The sequence below is a fragment of the Urocampus carinirostris genome, chromosome 2 (genome assembly GCF_059441175.1).
Source record: "Urocampus carinirostris isolate Australia breed hairy pipefish chromosome 2, RoL_Ucar_1.0, whole genome shotgun sequence".
Classification (NCBI taxonomy): domain Eukaryota; kingdom Metazoa; phylum Chordata; class Actinopteri; order Syngnathiformes; family Syngnathidae; genus Urocampus; species Urocampus carinirostris.
In genome coordinates, this window is record NC_142350.1 from 23111120 (window position 1) to 23138861 (window position 27742).

The 27742-nt window shown below is 39.1% G+C and overlaps 2 protein-coding genes across 4 annotated transcripts; both read right to left on the reverse strand.

Annotated features, from left to right (window-relative positions):
• Positions 1-573: 573 nt before the first annotated feature.
• Positions 574-13171, reverse strand: cndp2 (carnosine dipeptidase 2). Of its 2 annotated transcripts, XM_088329453.1 has the most exons (12): positions 13083-13171; positions 11392-11470; positions 10401-10544; positions 9718-9880; positions 7791-7879; positions 6741-6941; positions 6585-6669; positions 5837-5997; positions 5596-5760; positions 2566-2707; positions 2044-2191; positions 574-660 (listed from the first exon to the last, which is right to left on the reverse strand). In XM_088329453.1, exons 2-12 carry the CDS (start codon positions 11449-11451, stop codon positions 594-596), a joined length of 1425 nt encoding a protein of 474 aa, XP_088185579.1. In that variant the 5' UTR covers positions 11452-11470; positions 13083-13171; the 3' UTR covers positions 574-593. The 2 variants fall into 2 exon arrangements, with proteins under 2 accessions (XP_088185579.1, XP_088185578.1); XM_088329452.1 differs by lacking the exon at positions 13083-13171 and having other exon boundaries at positions 11392-11487.
• On the reverse strand, positions 13095-27158 carry LOC148371395 (zona pellucida sperm-binding protein 4-like). Of its 2 annotated transcripts, XM_088329450.1 has the most exons (11): positions 26746-27158; positions 24379-24464; positions 22605-22791; positions 22140-22262; positions 19867-20036; positions 19694-19791; positions 18131-18279; positions 17190-17364; positions 16079-16214; positions 14026-14100; positions 13884-13952 (listed from the first exon to the last, which is right to left on the reverse strand). In XM_088329450.1, the coding sequence occupies exons 1-11, from the start codon at positions 27086-27088 to the stop codon at positions 13944-13946; spliced, it is 1551 nt and encodes a 516-aa protein (XP_088185576.1). In that variant the 5' UTR covers positions 27089-27158; the 3' UTR covers positions 13884-13943. The 2 variants fall into 2 exon arrangements, with proteins under 2 accessions (XP_088185577.1, XP_088185576.1); XM_088329451.1 differs by lacking the exons at positions 13884-13952; positions 14026-14100 and adding an exon at positions 13095-13187.
• Between the last annotated feature and the right edge of the window lie 584 nt (positions 27159-27742).

Below are 27742 nucleotides of genomic sequence, written 5' to 3' on the forward strand. Positions count from 1 at the left end.
TCTCTGTATTATTTGTAATTGCCACATCCTTTGCGGTCTGGAAATCCTGAAAAGGGGGAAACCACATGTGCGGTCCCTTCTCAAGGTTTCTTCATTTTCCTCATGTTGAGGTTTTTGAGTTTTTCCTTGCCCTCATGTTGGTTCCAGATCAGGGGATGGTGTAATAATAGTCTGAAATAATAGTCTGTGCAATAACCTGTGCAGCCCTTTGAGACTCTTTGTGATTAAGGGCTATACAAATAAAAATGACTTGACTTTTTTTTATAAATTTGACATAAAAACCTTACGTTTTTTTTCCCCGTAATTTTTGACATACTGACCCCTTATCCTTTCATAATTTGACGTACGGATCATTTACGTGTTTTTCCATAATTTACGACCAAATAACCCCTTACATTTTTTTTTCATAATTTGACATATTAACCCCTTACGTATCATTTTCTTAATTTTAGTGCATGTCTGGCATTTGGTGGTGGTTTCGATTGCAATACACAATACAGTTCTATTTAGTGGTAAATTACATTATAACAATGTACCTTTAATGGTTGAGATTAAAGAATCAACAGCCGTTCATGCAGTTATGGCAAAAAGTTTTATTGCAGTTGGGAGACTTCGTGGAAGTATGCGCCAAGCATCTTAGTCCCCTGAATGTAGTTTGATCTGAAAATAAACATAAAATGAACAATCAGTATAAATAAAAAAGATTGAACAGGGTTCCCCCAGGATTTTTCCATTCAAACTTAAGACGTGACAAAACCTTACACCACCAGAGCACAACTTTAAAGACCTACGCTGAAAGATTGCATATGGCATAGCCGACGGCTACGGTTAGGTTTGTAAGACGACAGGACAGCGCCGGCACCAAATGGGGACTGTGGCAATCATGAACAAGACCACTCAGACACAGACCGGATCCTACTAGCGATAACTCAGCCACAAGGACCCATTAAGCCCGCACTCTTCTCCAGTCCTCTAAGGGTTTGGGCAGATAGGCGTTGAGGCAGGTAACTGTGGGTGGGATAAACTAGAAGCGTACAGGGAACAGAAGTACAGACACTCCCCTCCTTACGACCATTCGTCTTACGAAAAACGGTAGTTGCGAAAAAATGTTTCCGGATGTGGAAAATTATCCAGACTTTGTTGCAAGTTAGACAAATGTGCACGCAAAACAAAATCCGAGTATACGACATTACTGCAGTGCTTCTTTCTGGCGTGTGGCGCTGTGAAAGGTTACCCAACATTCACCCTGAAGAAGAAATCCGCTTCCTTGTTCGTGTGTAAACATATTATACTGTATCTCCAGCGTGCAAAGAACTTTGACGTTTTTGTTTAATATCCAAAAGTAAGTTACACTTGACGTTTATAGAGCACATTATTTGTTTAAGACCGCAAATGAACTGTCCTACTTTCTGAAACTTTAAATGTTTATTTCAGTAGAAAACAATACAGGTTACTTATATACACCTTAAACATACAAGATATTGCACTGAAGCAACTTACGAACAATTGTCCAGAATCCTTCTCGTTAGTAAGTCGGGCAGTGCCTGTAACTTGCCAACTACCACTGTTAAATTCTGCCACACGACACTCTCCACCATGACAAATTCGAGATGTCAGCCGGGCAATTCTGACATATCTCCGTAGCCAACTGCCAACCTTGAACTTCCTGCGACGAGTTGTGGGACGCTAGCCACTCATTCCCATGTACAGCCAGAACCCAGTTATACTTTATACAACAAGTTTAACTTACACTTTCTTATCCCAAAGTTTCTCAATCGACGACAGCGGGCTAAAAACTGACTGTACGTCAATCTCCAGTTTGCTGCTACACTTTCCAAAACGAGGAAATCTTGATTCCTCAACCAATGCGTTACAATTATCGGTCGATACAATTATTTTGGAACATAAAGTTCCATACTTTTGTTATTTTAACTATACAGTTAGTAAGGCAGGGAAAATTGGAGACTTGTAGACAAAATTGAAGACCTTTTCAATTGCTTAATGGGCAGTATCCAAAAGCTTGGGTGAACCCTGTTAAAATACCTGTTGAGTTTTTCGTTCTGGGAGTGAGCTCCGTCATCCGAGGAGCCGACTGGAAGCAGCATGACGTTCCGTCCCGTTGCTTCCTGGAAGGTAAGGGTGACGGGTATACTTCCCCCTTCACGTGTCAGGTCTGGTTCCACGCCGAAAACTGTCGATCCAAGAACCACAGCACGAGTTTTAGAACACTTCTAAAAATTTTCCAGTACCATAAAAGGAGATATTCTGTGCGAGTCAAAAGTCACAATCTTGCTATTTTCACGTATTTTGTGCTTGTTTAAGATGTTACCATCTTGGATAGTAATGCCAAACTCATTTGAGCTTGGGGGCTACATGCTAGAAAAACTCATGGAGGCCAGACTAGTAGATTAAAGGGACAAAAAGAGAGACATACTGAACCCTTGCGTTTTTTTCAAAATCCTAATCCCTTACGTCTTTTTACTAACATTATATCTGGAAGTACTCATACTAAAGTAAAGCACGCGAGTACTCTCTCTCCCTCTGTGGCTCCCCACAAGTACATACCCGTTTGCATGGCTTTGCGACCGGCCATGTAGTGCGGATGGTTGAAATCTGAAACCCAAGCTTTGGCCCCGTGGCCCATGTGCACTTTCAGCTTGTTGGGGCTCTCCAGTTCGGCAAACTTCTGTTTCAGATAGTCTACCACCTGAAAAGAAAATCAGGATTGAGATGAATAATAAAATAGTTGCTGATTTACTTATTTAAAAGGAACAGTGTGTAGTATTTAGCATCCCATAGTGGAAAAAAGTTCTTTTAAAAAGAATTGAAAAATAAGCAATAATACAGTACATCAACATAAAATCATGTACACTTGACTTTAAAATTACAAATCAGACACGCCAATAAATGTATCAAATTAAGTAACACCCCCAGCCAAACTATGAAAAAAAAATCACCTATAGTCTGGAAAGTACAGTATACTTATGAACATGGACTAAACAGTGTATCTCAGAGGTAGTTACAGTTGATTTATTGGGGGTTTGGTTGAATTTGATGACCTTAGGACGGATCAATCCCGTTTCCATTCATTTTAATGGAAAAATGTGTTACTATTTACAACCGTTTCATTATACAACATCACTGCTGGAACCAATTAAATTTAAACGTAGGTACCACTGTATGAGTCACAACAGTATAAATCACAAGCCCAGGCAAACTATGAAAATAACTACGTAAAACAATAACTGTCGTAAATCTGGCATCCTAAGTCGAGAAACTTGCTTTTAATTGATGTAACATGAGCCTCACCTAGCGGGATCTTACACGAAAAACTTTTCTAACCACCCTTAACTGGCACACAGACGCACGGCCAGACATTTTCTTAGTGTACAGCAGGGGTCCAAAACTCGAGGCGGAGGGGGCTAACTGCAACCCGCAGGGTGATAGTTTGAGGCCCCCGCCTTAATATGACAGTGTTCATTATTAAGTGCCTCCCGGTGGTAAAAATAAATATATACACGAACCTTGGTGAAAAGATGCATTTTTATGTCTATGTTGAGGACAGTTTGCTTTTTTGCTGCTACGGCCATCGAAAAAAATGTCAAGAAAAATAGACTAGTTTGATTACCCTAAGTCTCTGTTGTTTGTTGCACCACACAATACAGCAGCTTCTAGTAGTCATATAACGCACACTGTTCCTTTAATGCAGGGGTCGGGAACCTTTTTGACTCAAAGAGCCATAAAAGCAAAAAATATTAATTTTATTTTGGGAAAGAGCCACACCATATATTATGAGACAAATTTACAAAATTGCTAAACCCGCACCCCAGACAAAAGCTTAGCCTTCAGCACATTTATTTTTGATGATTTGATAAAAAAATATGAAAAGAGAATAATGCCAGAGCCCCTGTCCCAAAATCAACAAACATACCACTTTAAACTTGTCTCTTTCTTGCAATTACTCAAGATCGGTTTAACTCCTTTTGACCCTTTTTTTTCATACATATTGGTTTCAAAACCAGATGCAAGCAGTTATTGTGTAAAAACGTCACAACATTCTGCAAATAGGGAGCCTGATGAGCTCACTTTTGGCGCAGATGGCGTAGGGCGAGAGATGGGAGGGAGTGTACAGCCAAAACGAGTTTTTTCCCCCCCTTTTTTGTGTGACACCTTGACTGTAAATTGTAGTGAAAAACGTGCCCTATATATACTGCGAAGTAACAATCGTTATATAGCTTTGGATTGGATTTGCGTGTACCTGAATAGGATGAAGAACTCAAATTTCGAACAAGAAGGAGACATTTTGCATGCAATCAAATTTGTCTCTGAGCCATAGATATTCATAGAAAGAGCCATATATGGCTCGCGAGCCATAGGTTCCCGACCCCTGCTTTAATGTAAACAAAGCCCACACAAATTACAGATTGATTTATTACTGGTCAATTGCTTTTCTAATTGTTTTTTTTTTACTTTTCAGAATTTTTTTTCGTAGAGATTTTTTTTATGAAGATATTTGACAGAACTGCAATGTTCTCAGGTTTTTTTGTGGGAAACCCGATTTGTCCCAACCTCAACCAGACCCTAGCTCCAGCGGCCCTCAAGTAAATTGACTTTGAAATCCCATGAAGCGAGAAAACTCTCTAGTTGTACAATAAAAGTTTTGAATACACAGAATGTCCATTTGTAGTTGAAAGGTTCTTTATGGAAAACAAAATGTATTGGTGGCGGTGTTCCCTACAGTATGTACTAAAAGACAATATCAGAATTCTCCAACCATTTTCAAGCGTAGAGCTACTTTTTGTTACTAATTAGCGCAAAGGGCAACTAATTGAATATTTGAGAGAGAGAGAAAGAATAAAAATAAAGACAAAGAGAGACAGATACTTTATGATGAGAAGCCACAGAATACGCTTCAACCCAGAAACTCTACCTAGGCACCTTGAGCAATTTGATTGGGTGAGCAGTAGGAATAAGCGCAGCTTTCCACAGCGCCGCGCACACTCTTTCTCCTTTGCCCAGCACAGTCAACACTCAAGGTAAATACAGTGGTATCCTCGTATTTTATGACATTTTCACCAAAGAACTTTGCTTGCACCTTGTTTTGAAACCATTATTAAGGACAAAAATAACGGTACAAAGGAGCCTCAACACAAGTAACTGCGGGAGGAGGACCAATTTTAAGTGGTAACTTGATTTTGATAGAGGACACAGGCTCTGGCATTATTAATATTTCATAGATTTGATCACATCATCTAACATAACACCGTGAATAATGTACAGGAGAATGAGCTTTTCTCTGGGGAGCGGGTTTGGTTGTATTTTTTCTTAAAATATATGGTGTGGTTTTCTCCCAAAATAACAAATTTCTGCTTTTATGGTCTAAAAGGTTCCCAACCCATGGTATACGTTATGTTCTCTATTGTATTTTCATTTTAAATTGCCTTCCAAGACGACTTTTTGGTGTTGGGTTTCATTAAAGAAAAAAAAAAAAAACTGCGACTTATACATGTTATTTTCTTCTTAACGATGCATTTTTTGGCTGGTGCCACGAGACTTACAGTTTCAGAAAGTACGATAGTTCATTTGCGGTCTTACCTTCTTCTCCACAACTTTTGGGTCCATGTCAGGTACCAAGCGGATTGAGAATTTTCCGATGACTTTTCGGGGGATGACCGTTTTGGCGCCTGTTTCGGCGAAGGCTCCTTCGATGCCGTGCAGAGAAAGGGACGGGTACCTCCAGCGGTGCATCAAGATTTGTTCCTGCAGCGAGAAATCAAAAAACCTTAATAAACTCAGTTTCTCCAAACACGGAGCGCCTTGGAGTGCCTCGGCTCGCCTTGCTGCTGTGCAGTAGCTGTCCGACGCCGACATCTTTGCGGTATTCTTCCAAGTCGAATTCGATATTTTCGTAAAGTTGCCGCTCGTCGTCCGTCAGAGGAGCCACGTCTTCGTACATGCCGGGAACCACTATCCTTCCGCGTTTATCCACGAGGGAGCCTAATGTAAAAAAATAAGTCACAATTGAAAAAACAGAGGTGACAAACTTGAATTTTCAAGTTGTCGGAATGCATAGGACACCCCAAAAAATAAATTAAAACTTCTTAAACTAAAGGGACAGTGATTAATATTTGACGAATATTTTTTGAATTTTATTAAAAATATATATATATTATTAGGGCAGAGCTCCTTAGTAAGTTACAAGCCTCTGGAAATAATTTGAGGATGATAAATAACCATTGGATGGCAGCACTGGCTTTGATCAGGTTTATGTCCACACATTGAGGAAGCCCCCACTTCATGTGTAGGCGCAGTGAAGTAGTGTGGTGAGAAAAGCGAATAAATATGTACAGACATTTGGTTCTTCAAAGCTTCTTTTTCTTTTTTTGCATTGCCGTGATGAACCGAATCATGTGAACATGTCCCCGGTTTTTGCAATGTCATTGTATTTTTCAAGCTAAGTGCCGTTTCGCTTTTTTTTTTTAATTTTTTTAGAATAACAAAATCAAAGGCTTTTAAGAGTTTTCAAGCATCCGTAGCAAACCCATTAATGCAGTTCCCGCAAAACAAGCAGAAGCTACACTTGCCCATAAGTGTGATGAGGTCTGTCATGGCTTCGTGAACAGAGCCGCCGAACACGCCCGAGTGGAGATCCTTCTCACAGCCGTCCACCTTGATAAGTACCGTCAACGTTTTTCGTTATCAACATCCTGCGAGTAAAAGTGTAAAGAAAATATGGCCACCTCAATGAAGAAGTAGCATATTCCTCTCAGGCCGTAGGTGATGCAGGGCTTGGTCTTCCCCAGCCAGTAGTTGTCAGAGATGCACACGTAATCCACGTCCTTGAAGAAAGTGTCCTTTTGCGCAAAGACCAGATCATCCAGGCCTTCTGATCCGGACTCCTCCATGCCTTCGAAGCAGAACTTGATGTTGATGGGAAGCTCCTGCAGTGGAAGCAACGTGAGGTCAAATGGAATCAAATTATTTCAAAAGATGGAAGAAGGCAGTAGAATGTGAGTGGGTTTGACAGGATTTGTATAACTTTTTTATGGCGAAACTCAAGCACTTTTAAAGGACTTTCAAAGGTAATTTTCAAATTCTCCTGAACCATTCATAGAAAATAATCTATGTGTATTTTGAAGAATCACAAATATATCTGAGATTTATACATGCCATTTTTAATCTTGCGTGTGCATTTGTCAAGACATATGATTTTGAGTCCCAAGTAAATATAAATGTATTTGTTTTTATGTAGCTTACGCTTTTAGTTGCAGGAAGTTCTTCCCATTGCAGTTTACCGCTGAGAAATACTACCTTCGTTTTTTGCAAGGCCCATAACAAATGTCCATAAGAGAAGTGTAATCATTAATTAATACACATTTCATAGTGTCCTGTTTAGGTGTAGCATGCAACTGTCCTCTAGGGGGCAATGATGCTTTATAGGACAATGCCTTACAAATTAATGCCAGCTGCCGCTATCCATGGGGGAAGAAGTGAAATGGCAACGCAAAGCCAGCAGAGAGCAGTGTGGATGTCATTTTTAAACAGACTTGCTGAGAAACATGGCAACAATTTCAAGCATTTACATGCACTTCAACCAAAATTCAAGCGCTTTTCATTCCTTAAAAACACCACATTAAAAGCAATTTCAAGGATATTAAGCACTTGTGCGAACACTGGATTAATTATTATTAGGTCGCTGCAAGGAGAAGCAATTCTGCACAGCGATCTTTGAACAGTCGTGGCCACGACGCAATCAAGCTGTTAACTTGTGACACTTTGTAAACGTTTACCTGCTGGATCTTCTGGTAGGCCTCAATGCAATTAAACCACGCCAGAACTGGACCCTTGTCATCAGTGGAGCCTCTTCCATACATCTTTCCTGTTAAAAAACCCACAAAGCAATGTGTAAATTGTATAAGATTTATCTTCACGGACAGGGAACAGGCATTAAAATGGGTCAGTGGTTAAAAGGGTGAGAAGAGTGTGGAGGAGATTTGTTCCGGTACACTGTACAACCCAATAAAATATAGATACATTTATTATCTCGGCTGATTTTAGCCTCAAGTCGCTTGCATGAAAGCAGGATGAATTTAGCTCGGCTCAGTTGGTGATTGATTTTATATATATATATATATATATATATATATATATAGATAACTAGGCTAAGATTATCCCCAGAGATATTTCTGGCACTTCTACTGTCTCACGTGTGAAAAACTAAAACTAATAGGTTTCATAATACCCGCCTCAAAATATTTTCTCCTTGGATCCAAACAATTCACGTAGGTCACCCACTTGGACTTGAATCTCTCCAAAAAGTGAGAGCTTTTCATGCCTGAAGAAAGCTTTCTATTCTTGGAAACAAATTTTCAAGTAAAAGCTTATCCCTTGACTTTTTTGTAGTAGTATTCATATTGCTGGATGGAGAAAAACGTTTTTTTTTTTCCTTATTGTACATTTCATGTTTTTATACATCAGTTTGAGTTGCAATTCCTTGTCTGAAAAGTATTATACAAATCAATTTTGATCTGATGAGTTATGCAAAGAAAATGCTGAAAAAGCAGGATAGAAGCAACAGGAAAAGGAAGAGAAGCCGCAAGCTTTGTCAGCTGCCTGACCACCACAAATATAATCATCAACGTGTATTTGAAAAAAAAACTACTTTTGAGTTATTAGAATAATGAAAGTCTTAATGAATTTAAAATGCAATCACTCAAAGGAGAGGAAAGCCGTTTCAAAGCAAGGCACTGAGATAAGACATGATCACTTGGAAATGGACTTTGGAAATGAGTGTGAGTTTAGCGATAATATGCGGTAATAAAATCTGCACCATGTGCATCTCACGGGGCAATAATGATTGACAGGCCTCTTGAAATAGTGTCCAAACTTTTTATTCTGAGTGCAGCAGAAACAGTATCAAATTGCACATCACAACAATAAGCGGTTGCCGTTAAGGAAAAGGCCGCTGAGTCTCAAAGCCAGAACCAGCAGGCTCAATGACCGCTTCTTCCATCGGACTATCAGGACCATCTCCCTGAATTATCCCCTCCCACTCCTCTGCCTTCTATAAATCAATGCAAAACTGCTTCATTTAGATTCTGGCTATACTTTGCACATTTCTTATTCCGAACCATTCAAATATTCATATATATACCTTTTCTTCCAATTTTTGACCTTCTGTTATTTGTATTGTCTCTTGGTTTTTGGACACTGGAAAGAGGAAGTAATGTCCTCTGTGCTGTATGTTTTGCATATAGCATACTTGACAATACAATTGAAAAGAAACCTAAATAGCCGTTTATATATGGGTAGTTTAACATTTTGCAGGGGATAAAATTTGATCTAAAGTTACAAAATTGAAAAACCGAATGCAAAAATTATGTTTCAATTCCATTTGGTATTATTTATTTGCCGTTTATTTCATTTTCTAATTTAAAGATTTACTGATTACTTGATCGACATTTTTCTTATTTTTAGTCGACAATGCAGACTAATCTTTGCGGCCCTAAATAATAATAATAATAATAATAATAATTTCCTTTGTATTGTCATTCTTTGTAACAATGTACACAGAACGAAATGTCAACAAGATATGTCCATTGTACAAAGTGAAAGTAACTGCAATCCATCATCTGAATCATTCCAAAATCAAAAGACAGACTCATAAGGAAACTGAAAGCAAACAAACGTGACTGGACTTGACCCGGGCAATCTCACCGTCTTTCTCCACCAGGGTGAACGGCTCCGTGTCCCAGCCGTCGTCCATGTTGGCGGGCTGGACGTCTAAGTGGCCATAAATGCACACTGTCTTTTTGCTCGGGTCCGAACCCAGGCGTCCCAGGATGATCGGGGGCAGCGGGATTTGCTCCCCACCTGCCAGCTGCAAAAAAGAAATTGTTCTCACCTGCATTTACTCTTTTGTCCATGTGTTATTTACATGGTAAAACCATTTCCTATATAGGGACTCTACGTTTGGTGCTCTGCAGGGCTTAGTACTTGGTCCCCCTCCTTTTCAGTATTTATATGCCTTTGCTAGGTGATTATATTCACCAGTGTTATATTATATCAGTTTTAATTGCTATGCCGATGACACTCAATTGTATCTGCCAATGAGTAAGGGTCTGTTCATGCTAATTTAAGTCATGTGCAAAGCAGGAAGTCACTTTAAACATGCGTCTTCCTCGACACATATAATCCACGTGTTTCACGCTTACCTTTACTGCTCAGGCACCCCTGGATTAATAAGCCACATCGTTGCATAAACTGCAAGGGTTAGAAAGCTTGGAAAGCTTAAAGTCTGGAAGTTTACGGTATCTACTTATGGTATATCTGTGCAATTTCTGGCTAATTTGGGCTTTTTAGGTGCATCTTAAGTTCCAGAAAGTAAATTCTTCCCTCACCTCCTGCTTGCCGATGTCCACCAACTCTACCGTGCCGCCCAGCCGCTGAATGTCTTTGGCGGCCATTTGCATCATCTTCTTGATTTCGCCGCGCTTCTCCGGCCAAGCGGAGACGCTCTGGACGCCAACCCATTCTGCCAGGCGCTGATTTTTAAAAAAATACAATAGTCTTTATTGCCATTGATAACAGGGCAGAGAAAATTCTTTGCAAAGAGATAGGACATGGCACTCTAGGATAAATAGATAGATGCGTTAGGATTTCGGTAACACACCCCATGTTAATGGGTCTGTGGCGACCTGTGTCTTAAATCAGCTGTAAAATACACTAAAAACAATATAACATCATCCATTTCTTTTCTCTTTGTTACCTTGTTAGGCTTCCTAAGAAGTATTGCAAAACATCTGCTAAATCTTTAATATGATAGAAGCCACAGTGTGTAATATTTGAGCACTAGATGGCACTGTATTGTATAATACGAATGAAAAGCAGTGCCAAAATTTAAGTGGAGCAGCAAGATGTGAGACAAACATGACGGCGACTTCTAGGTAGGGATTTTACTGTGCAAGAGAAATATACATTTCTCCACCTATGATTTTTTTATTAATAAAAAAAAAAAAAATCAACATTTGTATGTTAGCTCATGTATTTTGCCTAGTATTCAAACCAAAGTTGTTGTTACTTAATGAACATTTTCACACCACTACAAGGCACTAAATATGACACACTGTCCCTTCAACTATTATAACATCTATAGTGTTTAGGTCAAAACTGACCCAGAGATATTTACTCCAAGAACAAGGCTATACAATTTTTTTAAGCAATAGAACCTCAACACAAATATACATTTAAAAAAAGATTAAGTCAAAACACAAAATATAAATTTGCAAGAGCAAAAAAACACAACAGCCAAGAACCCCCCCAAAAATGATTAAAATTAAGGACAATTCAAACGACACACTCCACCTTCAAAAAAAATAGTTCATGACTTACCTCCACGTAAAGGTCCTGATGTTGATCTATATACTGGAAAAGAGCGGGGAGATGAGCCATTTTGTGTGTCTGGAATGAGCTGAGACAGTACAAGGCAGAGAAATCGCCTTCTTGTGCTGAACTCCAATGTTTGTCAGGGACTAACTCCTCCCGCAGTCTTACGACAGTATGTAGTTGAAGTACAGGGAGAAGTCGAGATGCAATTTTACAGCAACTTAAACTCATCAATGGACACTAAAGCACACAAAATGCAATTCGAAAACATAAAAATGTGCTTGTCAATGCAGAGCATTGAATTTTTCTCTGATTTAACAGAACCAAATTAAAGGCATGAGAATGTACTGTAAGGATTACACACTGAACAGATGGTTAGTCATAAAAAGGATCAAGGTAGAAAATTGACATTGTCGGAAATGGTGTTTGTTTTCCTTTGTGACCTTAATTTCCTGTCAAATGACAAAGGATTCCTAGTTTAAGGGAATTGAGTAGAACATGAGGTGGGATTGCACTCACCATTATTAACCCCTAAAATGTTTGATGAAATTGCTTTTTTACTTATGTGCACGAATAAAGGACAGAGAAAAGCTAGATTACCACACAATCTCAAATATTTTTCTTCTCTCAAATGATTCCACGTTTATCTCGTTATCCCACCCAACAAAATTTGTCTGAGAAAACGATGAAAAGTTAAAAATACACTAGGATTCGTTCAAAAACTACTTTTTCGAAACGTTGAAAAGATGACTTTGCTAGGCTAAATTTGGATCACGTTAAACGAGGTTGATATTGACTAAATTGGTTCACGTTACTCGGGCTAAACACAGACTAATTCTAAACTAATGAAACTTAGTCATGTCTAAAATGAGTCTAAACAGACTTTGCCTAAAATCCAACGTCTAACCAAAAGGCGCCTGGTCCTGGGGGGCATTGGGTAAAGAACCACAATTTCCTTTTATTCAACTACCACCAAGAGCAGTGATTCTATTAAGATTAGGATACAATTGAACAATGACTTATTACACTTGTAATGTTCCTTCCACGCAATAGACAGCCACTCCAAAGTGTGAAAAAGAGAAAAATGAAATCGCCATCACTAGTGGAAATAAACAGATTCTAAGGTCTTTATGATTTTTGTTAAACGACAGCTAAATAACTTGGGCATTTGGAAAATATGAGACATATTCTATGACGCAGTTTATTATTTTTTTGGATCGACACATTTCTGGGATTAAACTTGCACGATAGCCTTCCGTATGAAAGGTACAGAACTTACAAAGCGTCAATTGAAAAGCGATTTTTTTTTTGGTTTGAACAAATTTCTTGACACTAATAACAGAAAACTATCATGACAATCTCAACAGCAATTAAGCACATTCACAATATTATATTTCAATATGACGTTTTTAACAGCAAACACAATGTGAGGTTTATAAGCGAAAAACCTGATTGCCATTTTTAAGCCTGGTTAATCATTTTAACTAGTAGTGCACAATAATCAAGCGAAGTTTAATTGACAGTTTACTGCAAGTTGCTAGTCATCAGGTTAACGCACGGTCAACGATCTTAAGAAACCCTCATATAACGAAAATATTGTATTCAAAGATAAAAGAATTCTTTCGAATTGCATGCCAAAGACACTTCTTTAAGGTGTAAATGCGACGCACGATGAATTTAATCAAAATACAACTCACTTTTTTAAGACTTGTGCAGATGATTAATCACGTGACCCATACCAGGCAAACACTTCCGGTATCGCCCGGCGTCAAAGACGTTTTATTCATTTGGAGTTGCATTTTCTAGAAAAAAAAACACGTTTGTAACAGAACACAAGTCAAAAAACGGAGAGAAAATCTAAACGGTGGGTTTAAACCGGGTTCAGTATTCTTTTGACTTGTGCCGCAAAGGATTATGGTCCGTGTTAGAAATCTATTATTAAAAATTAAACTCGATGTATATGTTTTAGGTTTGAAATGTATGGCAAACATGAAAGTTAAATTTGATAATTCACAAATATTAAATGTAATATATTTATTGCAGAGTAGATGACAAAATTAAAACAAGTGGGCATTAATGCACGATACTGTACTTTTATTGGGCTTACTTTAAGAGACATATTTTTTGCCAAACATTTGAAAGACACGGCAATGAATTGTAATTTACTTAATGTAATTGGTTGGTTGTAGGCATACAATTTCCTGTGGTGTGTCTTGGGCAAGTACACCCTGGTGACACCCATCCCTCTCTGGGTTAACAAATGATGAATGTAGTTTTGCCATTATTTGTACCACTATTAAACAGTGGCTGAGATCACGCACTAATCAAATTAAAGAAAAAAAAAAATCCAGAAAAAGGTCTTCTAAATGATGTTTGTCAACGCAATCTTGAGCACAAAACTACTTCCTACCTCACCTCATCCAATTGTAAAGATGCAATAGAAATATATTTATAATGACCTTGAATTGAGACACTTAGGGAAAAAAAGCACAAGAGAATTCACCACACTCTGTTTATTGTACAATAAAATGCAGATTTTTTCCACAAGCTTCAAGTGATTACGGTACCTTCAGAGAAAACACATTTAGAATCAAATATGAATACTTTGACACCAACACACATTCATTTTACGGATCTCACTTTTCCATCAAAGCAACGTTCTTCGCAAGTCTTTTCGTCTGACCTGCAAACTTCTGAAGAGCACATGAATTCAATCTGTAGGGGCGGCAGTGTACAGTAGAAACGAGTAAGAAATCTGTGACTTCAATGTATTCTCTTGCTTGCGCCATCTTCTGGCTGAAATCACCATTGCAGCCTCTTGTCAAGCTGCCTGTGCACACACGTGTCCCTCCTAGATGCACTCAAATAAAATCTTTCTTTTTGGGGGTTTAGGTTAGTCTTTGGATTGTATTTGAAACAGTCCTTTTCTTATTTTCACCCAAGAAAAAAGGAAAACCTCAAGCATGCACGTGGAATCCCTCTCCTTCCCCATCCCTAGTCTCCTTTCTCCGAGCCTAATTCGCTCCGTGGCCAGAACACCGATAAAAGATAAAGGCAGATATTTAGAATTATATAAAGGCTCTTTGAACTCAGTTGGGTACATACCTGAGAGAAAATATTTAATATCAAAACTTTTAAGGGAACCTCAAACTGTACACCCCACTTTTATTTATTGGAAGTAGGGTTAAATAGACTCACTCAACCACAAAATTCAAATAATTTTCCTAGAAAATCACAAAGAGCTAGCACTGGTGAGCCATTTTCACAACAGATCCGCGGGCACCTCGGCTGTCCTCAAGGGACACTCTGGTGCCCACGGGAACCACGTTGGAGATCCCTGGCCTAAATAATAAACTGTGGAAGCTGCAATGTTAGTGCAGCAGTCTTTCATTGTAACTTGTGCCAGTTCCTAAGCTCTACTTTGTAAATATTTTTTCTATTTATCCCGATAGTCTCCAATACATTTTTACTCTGAAGTGTCATGTCTAAACTCATTGCTTACAATGTTGATATCAATGCCAATAAAGACAATTGAATTCAAATCACAATGATCCGTATTCTGGATATGTTAATCTTCCTAGATACAGGGCTTGCACACATTTTTTTATGGCCAAATTTAAGTACTTTTTATGTCAGTTTTTCAATTTCTCCAGTACCATTAACAGAAAAATTCCAGTGTGAATAATGTATTTTACAGAGCCACAAATATATCAGATTCACATATGCCATTTTGAAAATTGCGTGCGCATTTATCAAGACATGATTTTAGGTCTTGAGTAAATCGCAACAAATGATGTGGGTGTCGAATATAAATGACAGTAATATCTTGCCACACAAACTAATGCCAGCTGCTGTTAATCAAGAGGGAAGAAATGCAATGGCAAAAGACAACCATAAAAATACTGCTACAATATTACTACCAAAGAAATGGTCTTACAGTACTACAACAATAAAAAGAACGACAGAAACACTACGACAGAAAAACTTCCACAACAATACGACAAAACTAATCAAATTAAGTGCTTACAACACAGACCCAATACATTATTTTGCTTTAATTGTGAGTGCTTCAAAGAAAATTTTCCTCTTTCTCCAGTACTTTTAAAAGAAAAAAAGTGTGATTGATTTGTTTTGCGGAGCCACAAATATATCTGCCAATCATACATCTGATTTCTAATCTTGCGTGTGCAATCATCCAGATAAATAATTTGTAGATCTAGAGTAAATAACGAATATATATGGTTTAGAGACAAATCTCTCCCCATACAGTATAAGTGGCGTGTAAAAATAACAGTAATACGTAGCTTACATTTTCAGTTGCAGGAAGTTCTTCCTATTACAATGTACCACTGGGAAACGCTACAGTCATTCTTTGCATGGCCCACAATACATACTAATACACATTTTATAGTGCCCTGTTTAGGTGTAGCATGCACCTTTCCTCTTGGTCGTGACCCCTAGGGGGCGATGACACTTCATAGGACAATGCCATACAAACTAATGACAGCTGAATTGAATCACAAGGGAATAAAACACACAATGGCAAAGCAAAGCCACCGGAGAGCAGTGTTTGTCATTTTCAAGCAGGCTTGTTGAGAAACATGGCAACAATTTCAAGCATTTACAGGCACTTCAGCCGAGATTTGAGCATTCAAGTACGTCAAGCACCCGTACAAACCCTGCCGACACTCACTTGTTCATCGAGGTACCGTTTAGTCTTGACATCCATAAACTGGAACGCTTTCACTTCGAAACGCCTCTGATGGCGATTTTGGGGCAAATTGCTCACTTGCAGAATGGCCACATTTGGGTCATGAGGATTAGCACACCTGGAGGGAAAAAAGTCACTTTTAAAGGTATTCCCAAATTACAAAACATGCAAAATATGTAGATATTTTTTGCATAATATCTATATTCCATCGGTATATTTCAATTGTTTTTTGAGATGATGCATTTTGAAAACAGCTTGTCTTATTTTTGTCATCCTGAGCTATGAGGTCATTGGAAGAACACCAGTACCCTAGATAGCCAGTCAGCGAATATTTCTATGTTTTTTTTGGTTTGAACAAATTTATTGACACTAATAACAGGAAAAAAAAACAGTGTGAGGTCTGAATAATAGCCAAGTTTTGCTAGTTTCTTGTGGATAATGCCTAGACATTGTGCGCCTAGATATTGTGCTGCAGGTGGATGCAGTAATGGTGCAATAAAGGGTGAGCACTAAAATGAGGGTAACTGGCAAAAATAACACAGGGAGAGCTAACAGGGGATAACTGGAACCAATCGACATAAGGCAGCAGCAGCTTGAGCAGAAAAATACGAGGCTGGTCTACCAAGGAAAAAACACACGGTGAGCACCCAGGCTAGCAGGGAACCATCGGCGAAACACAAACCCAGCCTGGAATAAACTCACGGACACGGCAGGCCAGCCGGCCAGACAACACACTGTGTGCAGCCAACGGGGACTAATCGGGAACAAACCATATAGGAAAGAGCTCGTAAACCTTGACGCCAACAGGGAGCTAGCCAGACAAGATTTTACCAACTGTGATGTATGCAACGAAAAAAAAAAAAGCCTTCTCCAAGTCCACAAAACCCACGTAAATCAGATGGGCAAACTTCCATGCTCCCTTGAGGACCCTGCATAGCGTGTAGAGCTGGTCCACTGTTCCACGGCCCGGACCAAAACCACATTGCTCCTTTTGGATCCAAGGTTTGACTTCTCCAGTACCCCCCAATAGACCTTACCAGGTAAGCTTAGAATACCTTGAAGATAGCAAAATAAAAGAAAAATGCCGGCTTACCCTTCATATACGAGCACGAGAGCGTTCTTGGCCGAGCGAGGGAACGCAAGACAGTACTTGACCAAAATGGCGGCTTTTGGTTTGGGGGACAACAAACTCAGCTCCAAATAAACGGCTTTGCCCAGGATGTAACGCAACGTCGGGAACGAAGGCAGGAAACTAGAAAAAGTTTCATCTGTTGGACAAAGATGTTTCCGTGAGTTTTAAAGGGACAGTGTGCTGGTAGACAAAACTTCATGGAAAACAAAACACATGATTTAGATAATAGGCAAAAAAATGAACCAAATTTTGATATAAAATGAGCATTTTTAATACTGTACAGAGGTGGAGATATTTGCATCGATTTTTTACAACGCGAGCTTCACCTGGAGGGCTGACATATTTGTTCGCCATCTTGCTGCTACAGTTAACTTACCTTTTTCCCTATGGCGTTTTTTCTTTTGGTTTTAACTTTTCGGTTCCCTTTTCCATTTCTCTTTTCTTTATTCTCCCATTGTTTATTGCTTCTTCATTATTTTTCCTTTCTCTTTTTTTCACAATTGTTTCTATTTCCCTTCATTTTTTTCTGTATTCTCATATCTTTTATTCCTTCTTTATAATTTCACACGCTTTATTTCTAATTTTTCTTTTTCTTTACCCTTTATTCCCTATCATGTTATTTTTTCTTCAGTTATTTTTCGCTCCTTCCCCATTTATTTTTCAGCATTTTCCTTTATTCTTTACATGGTTATTCTCCTTTCTTTCACTCTTTTCTACCCACCCCCTCTTTTTTTCTTTTTCTTTGTGAAAGGCAAAAACACTGATAAAACTCGATGCTTAATTTGGTCACTCTGAATCTAAATAGTTTTTCTTCCTAGTCATTTTTAGCTGTACTACACAATAAAGTGGCATTTCGTGGTCAAATATGATAAGATAAGTTTTTGACGACGCCAATACGAGACCTGTGGCAATCCTCAATTCCACGCCGTATAAACCAACAGCAGGGATGGAGGCCGGCAGCTGTCGACTGGGAATCTTCACCATGTAGCCCACGCTAGCGAGCGGCTGGTGGTCGCGGGAAGCCAAACTGTAGCGACATTCCACCAAGAACCTGGAATTTGAAAAGGTACAAAAATCGTAGAGAGCAAAAAATGTTATCCATGAACATCACATTGTGAGCAGAGATGTCCATTTTTTTTCCTACTGCAGGCTGTATACAGATATTTTGAAGGATACTGGAGGCGGGTTTTCATATGTGACAGCTAAAATTTCAAATTGGAGGGTTGAAATAAGGACATAGCCGCCAGGGGGGCAGACTTTCCCTCTTCCAAAGTCCAGTGTTAAATTCGCCATAAGAACCTTGGCGCGCCTGCTGACAAGTGTAGAATCTAGGGTGGGGAATAAATAAAAAGATGGTACCTAGAAACTTAAAATGAATGGCTTGCTTTGTTGTAGTGGACAAGTTACAAAAAAGGGCTGGCATTATCTATGTATGCTTTAAGAAACATTGGACTGACGCACATGCTATTTTACCAACAGACGATTGTTGGTTGGGCTTTGGCATCATTTTAACGAGAAATAAAATCTCCTTCCAAGCCACACTAACAGAGTCAACAGCTTACTTTCATCTCCAGCCAGCATGTCCACTTTCTATTTGGTCTGCATTTAAAAAACGTTTTCCATGCAAGACAATACATTACAAAATAAATGACATTTTTCCATTTTATTTTAATATATTAGGCACATAAAATAGGTTGTCTTTTTTTCTTCGTTTTATTCCTAAAAAGAAAAAGCGCTCTACAATGCAAAAAAAACAAACAAAATACAAAAAATGATCCAATACTTCCAATTAGATCCATCTCGACAACGAGCAGTCGAGCATTAAAATTATAATCTTTTGGGCTACACATTCATGGGTGGGTTTTTTTGCGAATAAACACAAATTACATAGAAAAAAGATCCACAATTTTGCAGAGGTCATCCAGGCCGATTGGTTTGAAAACAGAATGGTCACCCCTCTTGAGGGATATGACCAGGGTAGAAAAACATGACAGATTTTGCATTTTTTTATAAATATATATTATTCACCAAAATGACCACACTTTAGGGCTGATTGTGGGAAAAAAAAACATTTTTATGGACGGTTGGGCAAGTTTTGTTTGTCCTAGATATCCCCCCTCTCAGAAGGAGCAAAAGTAATTTTTCATCCAATTTAACCAAGTAGTGGACCAAATTGGGTTGTTTTTACCCTAATTAGTGTGTGCTAGATTAGAATTTTACAAAAAAAAAAACCCTAGTGTATATATCCACACATTACAAACCACCCACATTAAATTGTAAATAGTTCATTTGTATCGAGTTTTTTTGTTTTATGAGCAGGTAATGAAGCATACTGTGCAGGCTGTTAAAATATGGCTGGTAGGCTACAAATGCCCCTAGCCTTAGCTTGGACACCCCTGATTCAAGGTCAATTGCCAGGTTATCCTAGGAAATGTGAAATCATTCCCGAGGTACGCTTAACTAACCTCAAAGGATCCGTTCTCGTGATGATGCCGTATTTCAGGCTGAGAGCTTGGACGAGAGTCTGCACTTCAGCCAGGTAGAACCTTGTAAGGCCGATGTCCTGAAAGCCAAACCGACCGAGTTTTGAGGTCCCTGAAGGCAACACGGGATCTCGCTTTGCATGACGCGGACTCACGTAGGTGCGTGTTCCACATTCGGTCACTTTGAACTTAAAAATGGCAAAATCGGCGTTCACCGCAACGGGTTTGCAGTCCGTTCCGGGGATCACCAGCTGGGTGGGGTCCAGAGGAATAGATTTGTAGGTAGACCGGATGATGAAAACAAAATGGAGATCCGCTGTGCATTCTGTGAAAAATATGACTGTATGAGGCACCCAAATTTTTGAAGCAGACCTACCTATTTCTAAATACGAATTATGTGTGTTACGTGTGATCGTATGTGACTCATAGGCTCCGAAAAGGCTAAACCAATTGTCATGAAAACTTACACAGTTGTACTTTAGGGCTCTGGGAGTGTCCTTAGGTAGGCTGTGTGTCAAAGCACCCCCAATATTTACCAACAAAACTGATAAATGTGGTGTTATTCTACGCCCTGTTCCCTCTCCTCACCGCTGGGCCAGCGTTTCAGCCCAGCCGGCACAGGCAGGGAGGAGCACACTGCTGCAGCCGCCTCTGATGAAGACTGCAACCTTCAAAGACAAACGACCGTTTGAACGTCTATCATTTGTGGTTAGTCGAAGCCGATCCACGTTCGACCTGTCAAATGGGTATTCTTGATTTCGTCTCCTAATTTTGCTTAAGGGGGCGGCAGTAGCTCAGGAGGTAGAGCGATCATTTTAGGATTAAGGGATCCCAGTTCGAATCCCGGCTTGTCCGTGTTACATGTCGAAGTGTCCTTGGGTAAGACATTGAACCCCTAATTACCCCCAATAAGCAGGTTAGCGCCTTACATGGCTGCACAGATCACGGCCGCTATTGGGAAATGTGAAGCACAATGTAAAGCGCTTTGGGAAGTCTTTGACTTGAAAAGCGCTATATAAATGCAGATCATTTCAGATCACTTAAGTGTCCTGCCAACCCCTTGCCTCTCCTGTTGCTCCTAGACGCCCTCCTTGCTGAAGACCAGTGTTTCCAGCCCCAAATTCACCCCACATTCACCACCCCTTTCATCAGATCCCAGGACAGTTCCTTCGGACTTTGTTTTCCCTATTCACATTAACACTTGGTGTCATTATTTCAATAAATCCTGTCCTGTGACGTCCTGGTCTGAACCAGTTTCTTGGGTGCCTGGCACGTTTGGCTACTTTACCTATTCAAATGGCCACCAACAAGGCCGAAAGCCACGGCCTCATCTCCCCAGCCAGGAAACATGGCAAAACCTTTTGTTTCCCTATCCCGGCTGAGGGATGTGACAAAAGGGATTGAGAGGACTTGTCCGAGGAGGGTTTTTTCTTTTTGCCATGTGGCCAAAGCCCACCCCTCCACATGCTGTTCTGTTGACCCAAAAGGTAAGCAAGAAAGGATTTCACAACAAACAGTTTGGTACTTGGCAAATTATATTTTATTTCTGACACGCGATGAATATAATTCCAGATCATTTAAATGATTTGATTTTCTTGCTGGCTTCAAGGATCAATAATATTATTGCTAGCGATTTTCATTCCCCGTTCGTTGTCTAAGACTACAAGGACTTGTGTCCACAATGTCCTTTTAATTAAAGTTTTCCTTGTCATGTAAATAAATGTCATTTATTAGTATCAAACACGTGCATTACTTATGTGTGTCTCTACTATTTTTCTTCTGGACTGAAATTATTATCCATAACAATGAACTGAAAGATCGATAATTTTAAGCGATAATGAATATGTTTAGAGAATTGCTTCTTTTATGTGGAATGCTGACACAATACGAGGCTATGCTGAATTAATTCAGTTGGGAAAACGTGAGCGCTACATGCTGGCCGAATCGGTAACCACCGAATTCGATTCTGAAAATAAAGATAATATAAAGCAATTACTCTATAACGGGCATTCTACTTGGGGGCCGTGGTTTGCTGAAACGTGCGAGTTACAATTGGCCATTTTCTAATTCTGCAGGCTGTTAAAGGGCCGCTGAGGGATACGAGTGCCAGGCAGGATGGATTGTTCGTCTCGCAAGTTATGGCGGGTCTTTATCAGTCGAAAGATTAGTGACTAAAATTCAAGCTCATTCAGGAAATTGCACTTTTGGCTCAGCTCACTAGCAACCTCGACAACATCCCCCAAGGAGAATGCCCGACAACACTGCTCCATTTTGCCTGTACACGAATCAACGATTTGATCGGTTTAAATGATTATTAATGTTAAAATAATGAAGCAAAACATAATCTGACCCCTGAAATAAATATAAAAAAAAACAATGAAATGACATATGCTTGAAATGGGAATGATTTACTAATAGTATACTTTACCGTTCATTGGAGAGTAGCATCCGTTGGAACTTTGATTCACACAGCATCCCATTTCCAAACACTCGGCAGGCGATATTCCGTCATCGCCACAAGGCAGCTGCTCTTGGGGGGCCACGGCACAGTCTGAATTCAAAATCATTCATAAGGGGTGTTCAAGAAGCCTTTGCATTAGAGCAGGTGAGCTGAGGACATGAATAGCCTGTGCATTTTTGCATATAATAATCCTTTGATAATACTGTTGGCTTGTTCCCAAATTATTGTTGATCATTTATCTTGACCTTCATTAAAAAGTATTTTCTGAAATAATGTACAGTAATCCTTAATTGCGGGGTCGCATTTAAAACAGAACCTGTGATAGGTGAAATCCATCAAGCACGCAATAATTACTACACATCCTCTTAATCTTAAATTCATAAAATAAGTTCCGATTTTTCAGTGTATAAAAACGCCTCAATTCACACTCACGTAGTGCCCTCGGAGGGGCTTGCGGCGGTGGCGGCGTGCGGCATTTGGACGCAGAGGCATCAGGCGGGATGCCCAAGTGAGCTAGCCGGACGGGATCGGGCCCCAGACCCGCTTGGCAAGTTACCGTGGCGACTCGGGCCTCCCCGAGTATATCCTCGTACGACAGTTGCAGGCTGTTGGTGTTATTCTGGAAGGTATTTCCCCCCCTTGCCCATTTCAGTGTTTTTGCTAGTTATCACTCACAAAGGTTTTAGATGATCAAATCAATAGTAATGTAACACAGAGACAACCCGAGGAAATACAAAATGCACTCTTCAAATGTTGATTCCATTTATTAAGGCGCAAAGAAATCAAAATGTGAAACAGTAATTGCCCCCTGAACACAATAGCGAAACGGGCCACTTTTGGCAGCAATATCATATCAAATGTTTACGCGATTTGGAGGAATTTTGGCCCACTCTTTGCAAAATGGTTTCAAATCTGCCATTTCGAGGGTTTTCTAGCATGAACCGCCTGTTAAAGGTCACACCACAGCCTTTCAACTGGATTTAAATCTGGACTTTGACTTAACCGATCCAGAACCTTCATTTTGTTTTTGTTGAGCCAATCAGAGGTGGACTTGCTGGTGTGTTTCGGACTGCTGTCATGACGCATGAACCAAGAGTGCTTAAGTTTGAGGGCGCGAACCAATGGCCTGACGTTCTCAGTAACGATTTTCTGGTAAACACCAGAATTCATTAGTCTTTCAACAAGTTGTCCTGTTCCTGAGGCAGCAAATAATCCCCAGACCATCACACTGCAACCACCATGCATACTGTTGGCATCATTTTGTTTTTGTACATTATTCATTCATTTTTACGCTAGATGCAACAGGCTGCACAGCTTCCAAAAAGTTAAATTTTTGACTAATCTGTCTACAGAATGCTTCTCCGAACGTCTTGAGGATTAGATGCTTTTTGGCAAATTGAGATGACTGTTCTTCTGTGACAGCAGAGGTTTTCACCAGGGAAATCTCACATGAATGCCATTTTTGGCCGTTGACTTTCTCATAGTGGAGTCATGAACACTGACCTTAAGTGGGGCCAGCGAGGCCTTCAGTTTCTTGGATATTTTTTGAGGTTCTTTTTATACCCTTCTTGAGGAGCCTTTGCCACACTCTTGAAGTTATCTTGATGGTCGACCACTCCTGGGAAGGTTTACCGCTGTTCTTAGTTTTCTTCATTTGTGGATAATGGATCTGACAGTGGTTTGCTGGAGCCCTACAGCCTTGGAAACAGCTTAGTGATTTTTTCCAGACCTTAAGATTTCGATAACTTTTCTCTCATTTCTTCTGAAATTTTTTTCAACTGTGGCATGTCAATTGTGTTTTTAAGTTACTGTAGCCTTAGTCCATCAGATTCATTTGAAGGGATTTCTTGATTCAACACAGGGGTGGCCTTAACATTTTGGGTGTGGCCTGTGGAATTGAACTCAGCTTTCCCAAAACTCTGATTAGTCAGTTACTTTGTGATTTAACAAGGGGGGATGCAATTTTTTTTACATTAGGAACAGACAGGTTTTGATTATTCTGTGCCTTAAAAAGAGCAAGTGTATTTTGTATTTCCTTGGGTTGTCTCTGTGTGATATTAAACGTGATCTGAAACGGCTTGGTGATCCGAAACGTTTTTTGAGTGATCAATATGCACAAAACCACAGACATCGGGAAGGGGGCAAATACGGCACTATATTTGGAATTTCAGTTTAATTGGACAAGTGAAAATGAACGATTACTTACCTTGTCCACACGGCATCCAATATAAGGGACTATAAGGGTGTTTCTGGATTTGTTCATGTTGAGACCACATTGAGGATCCACAGTACCTAAGGAAAGTAGTAGTAGTATTTTTCGGAAAGTATTTACAGCAGCAATGTCAAACTCAGCTTATCTCTGGGGCAGTGGCTTCAGACTCAAGGCTCAGGGGGGGATATCAGATGAAATGAGGGGATAGGGTAAAACCTTTTTTTTTCATTTCTCCCCCTTTTTCTAGCTTTTTACTTATTTTTGTCAATGGGCTGCTATAAACTGACAGGAATTCTGCCATTCTGCATTAGACAGCTTCAATACGTCACTTGTTAACAGACACGAAAAGGGCTCCAAGTGTTAGGTAATAGTTGAGATAAAGAAGGGAGCCAAAAAAAGGGCCGTGTATAAAAAGCTGAAAAATAGCCAAATTTTGACTATTTAATGACATTGAGTGCTCAGAAGGCAGCACGGCTGCGCAGTGGTTAGTGCGTGTGCGGCACAGTTAGAGGTCATGAGATCGAGATGGTTACAAAAAATAAATCTTCATTTGATGCAAGTCAGATCGCCAAGAAACATGGCAATGGCCACTATTTCAAGAACTTCACCCAAAATTCAAGCATTGTTCTGAATTTGAAAACATTAGTGTTCAAGCATTTAAGGATTAAGCACCCGTAAGAACCCTGCATGCTTGAAGAACTTAACAATACCCTCTAGTGGCCGGAAAAAGAATTTGGTTTTCATTTATTTGAAAAAAAGAAAAAGAAAAAATCTCAATTTTTGAAAGAAATGACCTAGACTCGCTTCATTTCTTTGACAAACTCAAATTTACGGCGGTCCGTGTCCAGCTCGTGGGTCATATGTTTGACATGCCTGATTTACAACCACAAAATATTGTGGCAAAAAGTTCATGGAATAAAAAAAAAATCCCTGGCTAAGTTTAATTATTATAAGTATAAATGTTCAAGACAGGCAATGCAGCGTAAGTTAAAAAAAACAGGAATAAAGACTTACTATATTTTGACTAACTTTTTGAGTGAAATGAAAATAACACCCGGAAAATAGCATTTTCTCAGTATTTTTTTTTTTTTAATTCCAACAAAGGGGTGGGCAAACTATGGCCTGCGGCCTGTCAGACTACAGAAATGGTAAAATTATCACAAGATTATAGTACCAAAAAAAGGTTCTTGTGGTGCCAGCTTTGTCCTTTTGTGTGTCTAGTACAAAATACTAAAAAAGTAGTCAATACTATAAAATTATCATAAAACAAAACATCACATTTAGTGCTTAAAAACAGACCTATCGGTGATATTATTTTACTTTAATTTAAAAAAAAAAAAAAAACTACAGGAAATCTACAAAATGACTAGTAGATGCAAATTCCCATTTCCAGCAGCATCCTCATGTTAAAAATAAAATAGAATAAGAGCTTTAGAAAACAAAAATACCCAACATAACATGTAGAATTAAAAAAAAAAAACATTTAAATAATGTTCTAATAAAAATAGACACTGTAATATGAATAAAATTAAAGCAAAATATGTGGGTAGTAATACTATAGTACAAATACTAACTACTATTTCAAATACTAAAAAAAAAACGACATTACTACAAAACTATATTAAATGTAATGCTTGAAACCGAGACCGTGCATCTTTTTGCTTTAATTTTGAAACTGTAAACTGAAATACAGAATTACTAGTACAAGACAAAAATACAAATTAATAGTACTACAAATAATATGAATTTACTCCAAGAAAAATTTAGTACTTAAAGCAAACCATATTTATATATATATATATATATATATATATATATATATGACTAATATTGAGAAGAAAAACTAAAATGCTACAAAATTACTTGTACAGTAGTAATGCAATGCAAAAATACCACAGAAATACTGTTGCATCAATACAACAAAAGTAATGAACAAATTAAGTGCTTAAAACAGGGTCCTAATAACATTTTGATTGGTTTAAAAAAACGATTCAATCTGATAAATATAAAAAGAAATGTAACACTTAGATGATCTCATTTACATTTATTCATAAATGCAAATGAGAACATTGATAGATCTCCAGGCCTGGGCCCCTGGCCGATTTTTTTAACCCATTTACTCCAAAAGTTTGCCCACCCCAGGAATAACACTTTGACTTTACCAAGTCCACTTCAAAACGCATAGCTCTACAAGTACAAATAGCGATTTGCGTCCACCTACTAAAGTAGGAGAAGCAGGGAATGGGATTGCCCTATTCTCCGTGCAAGTTTAAAATTCATTGATGTCTTCTCTCCTTGTCTACTTAAGTTTAAACCTCGCAGTGTGGCAAAACGGTTCAAAAATGTGACGTGTAAACATACCCCAAATCTTTACATTTCTCAACTGAGCGACTGGAAGAATGATCCTGAAGCTTTCTTCATCACACGTCAGTTGGAGTCCATTGAGACTTGGATTAATGGTTCCGGTCCATATCCTCGGCGAGGCGGTTCCTTTCAGTCCATTTTCTGTATCCAGATTAAAGTTTTGCTCATCTTCAGGATCGAGCAAATCTCCGTCGTCGTATTCATCATCGTCATCGTCGTCCAACCTCCCAGTCTCTGGTTTTGGTTCTTCAGAAGATGGCCGTTCACCGTCTCGTCCTGATACCAGGGCACCCCAAGCGAGGAGCACCAGAAGCCACTGGCGAGCCATTATCCAGCTCATAAGATTAAGCAGCCTGCTTGAAAACAACTGCACTGCAGGGAGAGCTTGATGCTGCAGGTGATCCTTGATTGATCACACCTGGGGTCTTCCCATTGGTCCAATTCCAACCAATCAAAAGCTTGATTTGCAGCAACAATCCTATCAGATTAGATAGCCTGTTGATGACAGTTTCTGTAGGAAGTTGATGAAAAAAAAAATCCTACAAACCTAATAGGGCAGCAGTAGCTCAAGAAGTACAATGCTCGTCTAGGGGCCAGTCGTAGGTTCGATTCCCAGCTCCTCAGAGTAAAATATAAAAGTGCCCTTAGATCAAGGCACTGAAGCCCTAATACCCCCAATAAGCAGGTAGTTGCCTTTGATCGCAGACAACTTTATAGGTGTGTGAGTGTGTGCGTTAATGGTAAAGTGTAAAAGCACTTTGGGGGGGTCTTCGGTGACTTGAAAAGCGCTATAGAGTTGTAGACCATTTACTATTTTTAGTACAGTACTACTATCATACAAAAATACTTCAACCAAAATACTAAAATAAAATACGAAGAAATACTACTAAAAAACTGGCTAAGCATCAAAAAAGAATAATCAGGGTTAATAATCATGGATAAATTCAAGCACACTAGAAATTTTCAAAGCCAATTGTCCAATTTCTCCAGTACC

Bases quoted from the DNA above. Each gene is read 5' to 3' on its own strand.
- LOC148371395 (XM_088329450.1), bottom strand. From the start codon at position 27,088: ATGAGCTGGATAATGGCTCGCCAGTGGCTTCTGGTGCTCCTCGCTTGG. The intron at 24,465-26,745 runs GTATGTTTACAC...TACTTTCCTTAG, and splicing joins GAGAAATGTAAAGATTTGGG to GTACTGTGGATCCTCAATGT. The intron at 16,215-17,189 runs GTAAGCCGGCAT...TTTTCCCTCCAG, and splicing joins CTCGTGCTCGTATATGAAGG to GTGTGCTAATCCTCATGACC.
- cndp2 (XM_088329453.1), bottom strand. From the start codon at position 11,451: ATGGCTCATCTCCCCGCTCTTTTCCAGTATATAGATCAACATCAGGAC. The intron at 7,880-9,717 runs GTGAGATTGCCC...GTTTTTTAACAG, and splicing joins CACCCTGGTGGAGAAAGACG to GAAAGATGTATGGAAGAGGC. The intron at 5,998-6,584 runs GCAAGTGTAGCT...TTTTTACATTAG, and splicing joins AGACCTCATCACACTTATGG to GCTCCCTCGTGGATAAACGC.